The sequence below is a fragment of the Bufo bufo genome, chromosome 1, assembly GCF_905171765.1.
Source record: "Bufo bufo chromosome 1, aBufBuf1.1, whole genome shotgun sequence".
Taxonomy (NCBI): domain Eukaryota; kingdom Metazoa; phylum Chordata; class Amphibia; order Anura; family Bufonidae; genus Bufo; species Bufo bufo.
Window position 1 is genome coordinate 81584577 of NC_053389.1, and position 12696 is coordinate 81597272.

At 41.5% G+C, this 12696-nt stretch overlaps 1 protein-coding gene across 2 annotated transcripts in view; it reads right to left on the minus strand.

Moving 5' to 3' along the window:
• Window positions 1–1475: 1475 nt before the first annotated feature.
• LOC120996823 (nicotinamide N-methyltransferase-like) overlaps window positions 1476–12696 on the minus strand; it is a 100260-nt gene continuing 89039 nt past the window's right edge. Inside the window, exon 4 of one of the 2 annotated variants that reach the window (XM_040426792.1) lies at window positions 1476–2163. In XM_040426792.1, the coding sequence (XP_040282726.1) occupies window positions 1734–2163 (430 nt within the window). In that variant the 3' untranslated portion in view covers window positions 1476–1733. The remainder of the gene's footprint in view (window positions 2164–12696) is intronic. The other variant, XM_040426791.1, reaches the window with a different exon arrangement.

Consider the following 12696-nt stretch of genomic DNA (forward strand, 5'->3'; position numbering starts at 1 on the left):
AAAATTGCAAAGCTTCTGAAGCGTGATCATCGAACAATCAAGCGTTTCATTCAAAATAGTCAACAGGGTCGCAAGAAGCGTGTGGAAAAACCAAGGCGCAAAATAACTGCCCATGAACTGAGAAAAGTCAAGCGTGCAGCTGCCAAGATGCCACTTGCCACCAGTTTGGCCATATTTCAGAGCTGCAACATCACTGGAGTGCCCAAAAGCACAAGGTGTGCAATACTCAGAGACATGGCCAAGGTAAGAAAGGCTGAAAGACGACCACCACTGAACAAGAGACACAAGCTGAAACGTCAAGACTGGGCCAATAAATATCTCAAGACTGATTTTTCTAAGGTTTTATGGACTGATGAAATGAGAGTGAGTCTTGATGGGCCAGATGGATGGGCCCGTGGCTGGATTGGTAAAGGGCAGAGAGCTCCAGTCCGACTCAGACGCCAGCAAGGTGGAGGTGGAGTACTGGTTTGGGCTGGTATCATCAAAGATGAGCTTGTGGGGCCTTTTCGGGTTGAGGATGGAGTCAAGCTCAACTCCCAGTCCTACTGCCAGTTTCTGGAAGACACCTTCTTCAAGCAGTGGTACAGGAAGAAGTCTGCATCCTTCAAGAAAAACATGATTTTCATGCAGGACAATGCTCCATCACACGCGTCCAAGTACTCCACAGCGTGGCTGGCAAGAAAGGGTATAAAAGAAGAAAATCTAATGACATGGCCTCCTTGTTCACCTGATCTGAACCCCATTGAGAACCTGTGGTCCATCATCAAATGTGAGATTTACAAGGAGGGAAAACAGTACACCTCTCTGAACAGTGTCTGGGAGGCTGTGGTTGCTGCTGCACGCAATGTTGATGGTGAACAGATCAAAACACTGACAGAATCCATGGATGGCAGGCTTTTGAGTGTCCTTGCAAAGAAAGGTGGCTATATTGGTCACTGATTTTGTTTTTGTTTTGTTTTTGAATGTCAGAAATGTATATTTGTGAATGTTGAGATGTTATATTGGTTTCACTGGTAAAAATAAATAATTGAAATGGGTATATATTTGTTTTTTGTTAAGTTGCCTAATAATTATGCACAGTAATAGTCACCTGCACACACAGATATCCCCCTAAAATAGCTAAAACTAAAAACAAACTAAAAACTACTTCCAAAAATATTCAGCTTTGATATTAATGAGTTTTTTGGGTTCATTGAGAACATGGTTGTTGTTCAATAATAAAATTAATCCTCAAAAATACAACTTGCCTAATAATTCTGCACTCCCTGTATAATATATGCCAGATTTAAATTATAACATATAGCTGAAATCCATGCCAGCTTATAGTTGCACAGATTTGCATTTGTGCACATAGACTGTTGAAGATGCACCAAATTTACTAAGAGGCCTGCACTGCTTAATACATTTGGAAAATCTTTCTTCAGCATATTTAAAGGGGTTCTGCACTTTGTTTTAACAAATGATCTATCCTCAGCCGGGCACTTGGGAGCTGTTTTGCAGCAGAATAAAAGCACTTTTTCTGGACATGGAATAAAGACACAAAGTTCACACAGGGACGTGGAATGTGTTTGTAATCTTCTGTGGGGCAATGCTGTTATATAGGTGAAAATGACGTGACATATTCTCTTTAATAAAGTTCCCACTCTATGTCTAGAACACACCTAAAGTACTATATATGTAGATTATATGTGGATATAGATCAAGGACACCTAATGATGCCAGGGTAGTTCACCTTACTTTGGTTTTCGGGCATGAATATAGTAGAAGCCTTGATAATCAGCAACATCCATGTCTGATCTGTCTTTACGAGAAGTATAGACAGCTTTTTCAATTTCATATCCTGCCTCTTTTAAAGCCTGCTCTAGCTCCTCCTTTCTTGTGGTCATACTGGAAAAATATTTATCACCAACATAGTAAAATGTAGCATCTAGCACACTCAAGATCACTAAGTGACCTCCAGGTTTAATCAGATCCTTGAAATTTTTCAGAACATTGCAATAAGACTTAATGTCTTCACAAGGAGCTTCAAGGCAGAGACAAGTAAGGAGGCAGTCAGCAGGTTGCAGGACAATGGGATCAAAAGGATTTCTTTTCAAGGCATCACATTTCAGGACTTCTTTCACTTTACTGCGGAGTTTTTCAGCTTTTTTCTCATAATTCTCCCTTAAAAATACAAAAATATTTTTTTTTATTTTTCTTTAACAAATATCAGGTTTTTTATTTGTTTTCCCACAATGAAAATGTAGGTATTATTTGCAATTTTACAGAATAGTACAGAATTATATATTCTTTTCACACAATTGCAAAAAAATAAATAAATTGTTTATTAACTCCATTTTATTTAACGAACAGCTGCTGTGAAGAGGACCTGTCACTTTTCGGTACTTACATTGGCCATGTAATAATAACAATTCTGAAGCATCTATACTCACGACTCTATGTTGTGCCATTCCATTATTATTCCTACTAGAAAATTATTAATACATTGCTAGCAGTCAGCAATTAAGGTCCAACTAGGTATTTAAAGTTAGGGGTGTGTCCCAGCACTGTCCGACACTGCACTGATTGATAAGTGGCAGACTGTGAAGGGACATACCTCCAGCTGGACCTTAATCTCAGATTCCTGGCAATTGATTCCTAAACCTCTAGTTTGTAGTAAAAGCACAGATAGAGAGCCTAAGTAGCAGTGCTCTGCTGACCTCATGGTCAGTAGCAAGCAAAATGAGATGGGTGCTACTGCTGGATACAGATCCAGCATTTATTCCTGGAATAACCAGCTCAGGGGATTGATACTGGAACTAAAAGTACACCACCTCGGGAATCAAAGGGGTTATCCCATGAGTAATGTAAAAAATGAAAATCAACGGTTATATACTACATGACAATCTCTTTCTAACAAAATTAGAACCAGCCCTGTACCTCACATGGATCCAGAGATCTTCCCTATTCATTGATTTGCTAGATTTATATCAAGCTGGAAGCTCAAGGGGAGTGTCTTTTCTGCTGCAGCTAAGGGGGCGTGTCTCAGCTCTCCCTATCACAGCTCAGGGGGCGTGTCCATGGTCTCCCTATCGCAGCTCAGGAGGCAGTTAAAGGATGAAACTGAGCATGTGCAGCCTTTTCCATGAGCAGGATAAAGAAGTAATAAAAAGCACAGCAGGTGGCGCTATACAGATATATTTTACTGAATAATTTGATTAATAAAAATTTTGCATAGCCACTGAGTTAGGCCTCTTGCACATGACTGTATGCCCTCTGAGACATACGGTCCGTGAGCGGGCCATATGTTCTGGAGCGGCATTGATCGTGCGCACAGGAGTACACAGCATCATAGATTACAATGATGCTATGCGCGTCAGGCCGCCCGCGGGACTATTATCCCGCACTTATATAACATAGTAAAATAGTAACATAGTACATAAGGCCGAAAAAAGACATTTGTCGATCCAGTTCGGCCTGTCATCCTGCAAGTTGATCCAGAGGAAGGCAAAAAAAAAAAACTGAGGTAGAAGCCAATTTTCCCCACTTTAGGGGGATAAAAAATTCCTTCCCAACTCCAATCAGGCAATCAGAATAACTCCCTGGATCAACGACCCCTCTCTAGTAGCTATAGCCTGTAATATTATTACACTCCAGAAATACATCCAGGCCCCTCTTGAATTCCTTTATTGTACTCACCATCACCACCTCCTCAGGCAGAGAGTTCCATAGTCTCACTGCTCTTACCGTAAAGAATCCTCTTCTATGTTTGTGTACAAACCTTCTTTCCTCCAGTCCCCTCGTCACAGTCACAGTCCTGGGGATAAATAGATGATGGGAGAGATCTCTGTACTGACCCCTGATATATTTATACATAGTAATTAGATCTCCCCTCAGTCGTCTTTTTTTCTAAAGTGAATAACCCTAATTTTGATAATCTTTCAGGGTACTGTAGTTGCCCCATTCCATTTATTACTTTAGTTGCCCTCCTCTGAACCCTCTCCAGCTCTGCTATGTCTGCCTTGTTCACAGGAGCCCAGAACTGTACACAGTACTCCATGTGTGGTCTGACTAGTGATTTGTAAAGTGATAGGACTATGTTCTTATCACGGGCATCTATGCCCCTTTTGATGCAACCCATTATCTTATTGGCCTTGGCAGCAGCTGCCTGATACTGTTTTTTGCAGCTTAGTTTGTTGTTTATTAAAATTCCTAGATCCTTTTCCATGTCAGTGTTACCGAGTGTTTTATCATTTAGTATGTACAGGTGACTTGCATTATTTCTTTCCATGTGCATAACCTTACATTTGTCAGTGTTAAACCTCATCTGCCACTTATCTGCCCAAGCCTCCAATCTATCCAGATCCCTCTGTAGTAGTATACTGTCCTCTTCAGTGTTAATTACTTTACACAGTTTAGTGTCATCTGCGAAAATTAATATCTTACTATGCAAGCTCATTAATAAATATATTGAAGAGAATAGGGCCCAATACTGACCACTGAGGTACTCCACTAGTGACAGTGACCCAATCTGAGTGTGTACCATTAATAACCACCCTCTGTTTTCTATCACTGAACCAGTTACTTACCCACTTACAGATGTTTTCTCCCAGTCCGAGCATTCTCATTTTATATACTAACCTTTTATGTGGTACAGTGTCAAATGCTTTGGAGAAGTCCAGATACACGACATCCATTGATTCGCCGCTGTCAAGTTTAAAACTTACCTCCTCATAGAAACTGATTAAATTAGTCTGACATGACCGATCCCTCATGAAGCCATGCTGATATGGCGTTATTTGCTTATTTCCGTTGAGATGCTCTAAGATAGCATCTCTCAGAAAACCTTCAAACAGTTTACCCACAACAGATGTTAAACTTACCGGCCTATAGTTTCCAGGCTCTGTTTTTGGACCCTTTTTGAATATTGCCACCACATTTGCTATGCGCCAATCCTGTGGGACATTCCCTGTCAGTATAGAGTCCGCAAATATTAGAAATAAGGGTCTTGCTATGACATTACTTAATTCCCTTAGGATACAGGGGGGTATGCGATCCAGTCCTGGAGATTTGTCTACTTCTTCCTGGGTCAGACAGGACACTTTTAATGGGGAATTTATTTTTACATTCTGCATGTCATCTGACAGTTTATTTTCCTCAGTGAATACATTGGAGAAAAAAATATTTAACAGCTTTGCTTTCTCCTCATCGCTCTCTGCGACTTCCTCCTCATTACTCTTTAAAGGGCCGACACCTTCAGATTTATACTTTTTAACATTTATATAATTGAAGAACATTTAAGGGTTAGTTTTACTCTCTTTGGCAAGTAATCTCTCAGTCTCTAGTTTGGCCGCTTTTATTAGTTTTTTACATGTTCTATTTTTTTCCTTATAGTTTTTCAGTGCTTCTGTGCTACCCTCCTGTTTTAGTGATTTATATGCTTTCTTTTTGTCATTTATTGCTTTCTTTACAGTTCTATTTATCCACATTGGTTTCTTTTTGTTCCTTGGCTAAATTTAGCTTTTTTGAAGTTTGGTATTTTTGTTCCTCCCTGTAGAAACGCTCTTTTGAATGATAATTGGAAGGTTATTACTTTATGGTCACTATTTCCCAGGTGTCCCCCAACCTGCACGTCTGTTCTGTCAGGCCTATTGGTTAATACTAAGTCCAGTATGGCCGTCCCTCTAGTCGGGTCCTGAACTAGTTGGGAGAGGTAATTGTCTTTGGTTATAGCCAAGAACCTGTTTCCTTTATGAGATGTACAGGTTTCAGTTTCCCAGTCTATATCTGGGTAGTTGAAGTCCCCCATAATAACCACCTCATTATGATTTGCCGCCTCGTCTATATCGTTTATTAGTAGATTTTCTGTGGACTCTGGTATATTAGGTGGTTTATAATAAACTCCTATTAGTAATTTATTATTGTTTTTAGCTCCATGTATCTCTACCCACAGTGACTCCACATGTTCATGTCCCTCACTTGTATCTTCCCGGAGTGCAGGACAATAGCCCCGTGGGCGGCTCGACCTTCACAGCATCATTGTAATCTATGATGCTGTGTACTCCCGTGTGCACGATCAATGCCGCTCCAGAACATATGGCCTGCTTATGGACCATATGTCTCGGAGGGCATACGGTCGTCTGCAAGAGGCCTAACTCAGTGGCTATGCTAAATTTGTATTAATAAAATGCAATTACAAAATAATTTAGATCTAGGTGTTGGTTTGAAAGCTGTAAAATATTTTTTGTGGGACAACCCCTTCAAATAGAGCAACTGAAGCCAAATACAACAAAGAAGTTAAATTGGAGCTGATGGGAGAGAAAACGTCAAGTACAGACAGTACATTGTGGAAGCAGCTAAGACCTGTTGAAAAGGCAGACTTGTAACAATGACTATCCAACCTGAAGCCTTGTGAAATATTGTTTACCCACTCCCCCCATACTTCCCATTGTGGCGGGTATTGGATCTTTGGGAGAATAAGTGGGAGAATGGGTTGAGCATTATCTGCAACTGCAGTGAGCCACTGAGCAGTAGAGATGTCCCGAACTATTCGCCGGCGAACATAGCTTGTTCGCGTTCGCCGCGGCGGGCGAACATATGCGATGTTCGGTCCGCCCCTATACATCATTATTGAGCAAACTTTGACCCTGTACCTCACAGTCAGCAGACACATACCAGCCAATCAGCAGCAGACCCTCCCTCCCAGACCCTCCCACCTCCTATCAAAAAGCAAGGACAGCATCCATCTTAGATTCATTCTGAAGCTGCAGTGTCACAAATTTGACTAAGTTGTAATCGCAATGCGATTAATACATGTTATATTAATCGCATTGCAAATTTAACTTAGAGCTGGGTTCCTAATGGTTGTATTGCTAGAATATAACGAAGATTGAGAATATAGTGCTATATTCGTCAATTCTAGCAATACAACCATTAGGAACTCAGATCTAAGTTGTAATCGCAATGCGATTAAGGTTGAGTTCACACAGGCGAGATTTCCGCACGGGTGCAATGTGTGAGGTGAACGCATTGCACCCGCACTGAATCCGGACCCATTCACTTCTATAGGGCTGTGCACATGAGCGGTGATTTTCACGAATCACTTATGCGTTGCGTGAAAATTGCAGCATGCTCTATATTGTGCGTTTTTCACGCAACGCAGGCCCCATAGAAGTGAATGGGGCTGAGTGAAAATCGCAAGCATCCGCAATCAAGTGGGGATGCGGTGCGATTTTCACACACGGTTGCTAGGTGACAGTCTATTCACTGTATTATTTTCCCTTATAACATGGTTATAAGGGAAAATAATAGCATTCTTTAATACAGAATGCTTAGTAGGTGGTCAATTGAGGGTTAAAAAATAAAAAATAATTAACTCACCTTCTCCTCTTGATCGCATAGCTGCCGGTCTCTTCTTACTTCTTTAATCATGAGCTGCCGGCTAAAGGACCTGTGGTGACGTCAGATCACATGGTCCAATCACATGGTCCATCACCACGGATATCCAGACACGCTCGTGTGAACTCAGCCTAATACAGGTTATATTAATTGCATTGCGAATTCAACTTAGAGCTGGGTTCCTAATGGTTGTATTGCTAGAATATAACGAAGATTGAGAATATAGTGCTATATTCATTATATTCGTCAATTCTAGCAATACAACCATTAGGAACTCAGATCTAAGTTGTAATCGCAATGCGATTAATGCAGGTTATATTAATCGCATTGCGAATTCAACTTTATTAATCGCATTGCGAATTCAAATTCACTCTGCATCAACTACGTAATTTTCCATGGGAGTTTTGCCATCGATCCCCCTCCGGCATGCCACAGTCCAGGTGTTAGTCCCTTTGAAACAACTTTTCCATCACTATTGGGGCCAGAAAGAGTCCCTGTGGGTTTTAAAATGCGCCTGCCTATTAAAGTCTATGGCGGTTCGCCCTGTTCGCGAACATTTGCGGAAATTCGCGTTCTCCGTTCGCGAACGGAAAATTTTATGTTCGCAACATCTCTACTGAGCAGCCAATGCAGAAGATGGGAGTGGTAGTAGCCCTAATTAGACGTTGTGTCACAGTGTACTCCCTCAGGTCATCACTCCCTGAAGTTAGGTGCAGTGAAAAGGTGTGAAGAAATCAGGCAGACATAGAAGAACATTCACATCAAATGGATTTCTTTACTGAGTGGAAAACTTGGATACATCCAGTAATTAGTAGGGAGAACGTGCAGTTTCTTTCCCCAGATGATGAGCTATGGTGACTGCTTAGATGACAATTTTTAGCACTCAGAAGTATGCTAGCTGGGAAGTCTCTATCTCCTCATTCCCCTTCATTACGGCTATAAAGCTGGCAACTTGGCTTTATGTGTCCACTATGTAATGCAGGTTTCAGATCTGCCTGTTCTGAACTGTGGTGATGGGTGCCTTAACTTCTTATCCCCTCGCCTTGTAGCTTGAGTCTGTAGTGCTGTGGTAGCTGTGACTGCTGACTGTAAGCTTTGATGGGTTACTGTAGCCCTTGGACCTTTCCGTCTCCTTGGAGTAGTCTTCCTCACTGACAAGCCAAGTTTTTGTCCTATGGCCCAAGGAGCAGCAACTGATGCATGTGCTCCCTGTCTCCTCACTAACCTAGCTAGCTCTCCCTCCTGACCAGAAGTAGGACCAGCACATGACAGATGGGGGGAATAAGGAATTATTAGCTCCATTCCCAGTGCCACCCATATACCTTCTGCTGATGTAACAGTGTATGACATAGGAAAACTTAACAGTAGCGTTATAAACCAAACAATTTGCAGATACTGGGGTATTCCAGATACTGTAAGTGACACTTTCACACCAGCGGCATAGCTATCCAGCTGGCTGTTGCAGTAGAAGAAATGCCTGCTGGAGTCCTCCAGAATCTGCATAGCCAAATAGTTGCCACCTGCCCGCTGGACTCCATAGACTACAATGGGATCTAGTGGGAATAAAGCTGCTGACAGGCATTTATGAGAGGATTCGGTCTGACAAATATTGTAGCATGCAATGTTTTTTTCCAGCTGCATCCTGGCATAAATGCTGGTTAGAGGCCAGATTACCACCGAATACCATTATAGTCAATGGGGTCCAGCAGCCACGTAACACTATCCAGTAAGGCCATATCCAGAGAACTCTGGAAGGCAGTGCCTCTGCCACAACAGCCTTCTGGATAGCTATGCCGCTGGTGTGAAACTAGCCTAAGCATGTTTTGAGACTTATATCAAACAAAAAAAAAAACATGGCTCTCTTATACGGGTAGTTAAATGTGGCCACAAAAACGTAAAACTTGCCCTTTAATGGAAGTCGAAAAGCATTTTTCATTTTTTATCATCCAGAATTCTTACAATATTAAAAACTACATCAATTGCAGTAATGCCAATGTGGTGCATCTTCATCTTGTTCTAGTTGTCATAAACAGATGCACCACAACCCCCCTTAAAGTTAGAATCAGAAGACAGTTGCCTGAAGCTGAGGAAATAACACCTCCAATATTTCCATGTTATCTAGACATTTTAACCACCTCCCGACCGCCTAACGCAGGGATGCGTCCTGCGGGCGGCTGGGTTATTCCTCCTGGACGCATCGGCGCATCATCTCGCGAGACGCTTGACAGGCTTGCTTTTTTTCTAGTCTCAGGGAATACCCCCTAAATTTAGTTGACCAAATGGCAAGGAAAGGGTATTCTTCTGAAGAGGCCTACAGGCTTCTGAGCCAGTCGGATGAGGAATGGGAACCCTCATCTGATGAAGCCAGCGGGTCAGAATACGAACCTGTGAATGGAGAAATCGGGTTTGCCAGGGCATACGAGCTGAGTGGGTTTGGATGTTGGGCGGAGCTCCTATGTCCTAGCAGACGCCTTTCCCCTCCTTTTTTTTTTTCCACATTTTTTGGCAGAGATTTTTTCATCAACATTGATCGATGCGAATGAAGAAATCTGTGCCGTTTATTTTTTCTTTCAGCCCAGAGGCTGAACGAAAAATAATAATCTCATTACCCGTATGATCAATATAAGGAGAATAGCAGAAACTCCTAATGCTGGCCATACATGTAATGATTGTGGAGACCCTCAAATGCCAGGGCAGTACAAACATCCCACAAATGACCCCATTTTGGAAAGAAGACACCCCAAGGTATTCGCTGAGGGGAATATTGAGTCCATGAAAGATTGAACTTTTTGTCCCAAGTTAGCGGAAACGGAGACTTTGTGAGAAAAAACAAAAAATATCAATTTCCGCTAACTTGTGCCAAAAAAAAAAAATCTTCTATGAACTCGCCATGCCCCTCATGGAATACCTTGGGGTGTCTTCTTTCCAAAATGGGGTCACATGTGGGGTATTTATACTGCCCTGGCATTTTAGGGGCCCTAAAGCATGAGAAGAAGTCTGGAATCCAAATGTCTAAAAATGCCCTCCTAAAAGTTACTCATTGGAATTTGGGCCCCTTTGCGCACCTAGGCTGCAAAAAAGTGTCGTACATGTGGTATCGCCGTACTCAGGAGAAGTAGGGCAATGTGTTTTGGGGTGTATTTTCACATATACCCATGTTGGGTGAGAGAAATATCTCTGTAAAATGACAACTTTGAATAAAAAAATGGGAAAAGTTGTCTTTTACAGAGATATTTATCTCACCCAGCATGGGTATATGTAACAATACACCCCAAAACACATTGCCCTACTTCTCCTGAGTACGGCAATACCACATGTGTGACACTTTTTTGCAGTCTAGGTGCGCAAAGGGGCCCAAATTCCAATGAGTACCTTTACGATTTCACAGATTTTTTACGCATTTGGATTCCAAACTACTTCTCAAGCTTTAGGCCCCTTTCACGGGCAAGTATTCCGCGCGGATGCGATGCGTGAGTTGAACGCATTGCACCCGCACTGAATACCGACCCATTAATTTCTATGGGGCTGTTCACATGAGCGGTGATTTTCACGCATCACTTGTGTGTTGCGTGAAAATCGCAGCATGCTCTATATTCTGAGTTTTTCACACAACGCAGGCCCCATAGAAGTGAATAGGGTTGCGTGAAAATCGCAAGCATCCGCAAGCAAGTGCGGATGCGGTGCGATTTTCACGCACGGTTGCTAGGAGACGATCGGGATGGAGACCCGATCATTATTATTTTCCCTTATAACATGGTTATAAAGGGAATATAATAGCATTCTGAATACAGAATGCATAGTAAAATAGCGCTGGAGGGGTTAAAATAAATAAATAAATAAATAAATTAACTCACCTTAGTCCACTTGATTGCGCAGCCCGGCATCTCCTTCTGTCTCCTTTGCTGAACAGGACCTGTGGTGACGTCACTCCGGTCATCACATGATCCATCACATGATCTTTTACCATGGTGATGGATCATGGTGATGGATCATGTGATGACCGGAGTGACGTCACCACAGGTCCTGTTCAGCAAAGGAGACAGAAGGAGATGCCGGACTGCGCGATCAAGTGGACTAAGGTGAGTTCAATTATTTTATTAATTTTTTTTAACCCCTCCAGTGCTATTGTACTATGCATTCTGTATTCAGAATGCTATTATTTTCCCTTTTAACCATGTTATAAGGGAAAATAATACAATCTACAGAACACCGATCCCAAGCCCGAACTTCTGTGAAGAAGTTCGAGTTTGGGTACCAAACATGCGTGATTTTTCTCACGCGAGTGCAAAACGCATTACAAAGTTTTGCACTCGTGCGGAAAAATCGTGGGTGTTCCCGTAACGCACCCGCACCTTTTCCCGCAACGCCCGTCTGAAAGAGGCCTTACAGTAGGTCCCCTAAAATGCCAGGGCAGTATAAATACCCCACAAAGAAGACACCCCAAGGTATTTCATGAGGGGCATGGCGAGTTCATGTAAAATTTTATTTTTTGTCACAAGTTAGTGGAATATGAGACTTTGTAAGAAAAATAAATAAAAAAATAAAAATAAAATCATTTTCCGCTAACTTGTGACAAAAAATAAAAACTTCCATATACTCACTATGCCCATCAGGGAATACCTTAGGGTGTCTACTTTCCGAAATGGGGTCATTTGTGGGGTGTTTCTACTGTCTGGGCATTGTAGAACCTCAGGAAACATGACAGGTGCTCAGAAAGTCAAAGTGCGTAAATAATTTTTTTTGCACAATAGTTTGTAAACGCTATCACTTTTACCCAAACCAATAAATATACACTTATTGCATTTTTTTTTTTTTATCAAAGACATGTAGAACAATAAATTTAGAGAAAAATTTATATAGAAATTTAGTTTTATTTGAAACATTTTACAACAGAAAGTGAAAAATTTCGGTCAATTTTGATTAATATCAAAAAAAGTTAAAAATGTCAGCAGCAATGAAATACCACCAAATGAAAGCTCTATTAGTGAGAAGAAAAGGAGGTAAAATTAATTTGGGTGGTAAGTTGTATGACCGAGCAATAAACCGTGAAAATAGTGTAGTGCAGAATTGTAAAAAGTGGTCTGGTCATTAAGGGGGTTTAAGCTAGGGGAGCTGAGGTGGTTAAAGAGATACATGGAGGGGATACCAGCAGTTTCTGTTTTAGAGGAATAGAGAGGGTATTCAGGCCACAGAAGGAAATTGTTAAATAGGGAGGTTTTTTGGATCTCTCTGTTAAATATGAGATTACTTTTGGGTTTGAATCTTTGTCTCAAGATTTGATTTATCACTATTGCAATTATTTAGTCATTATTTATGCCA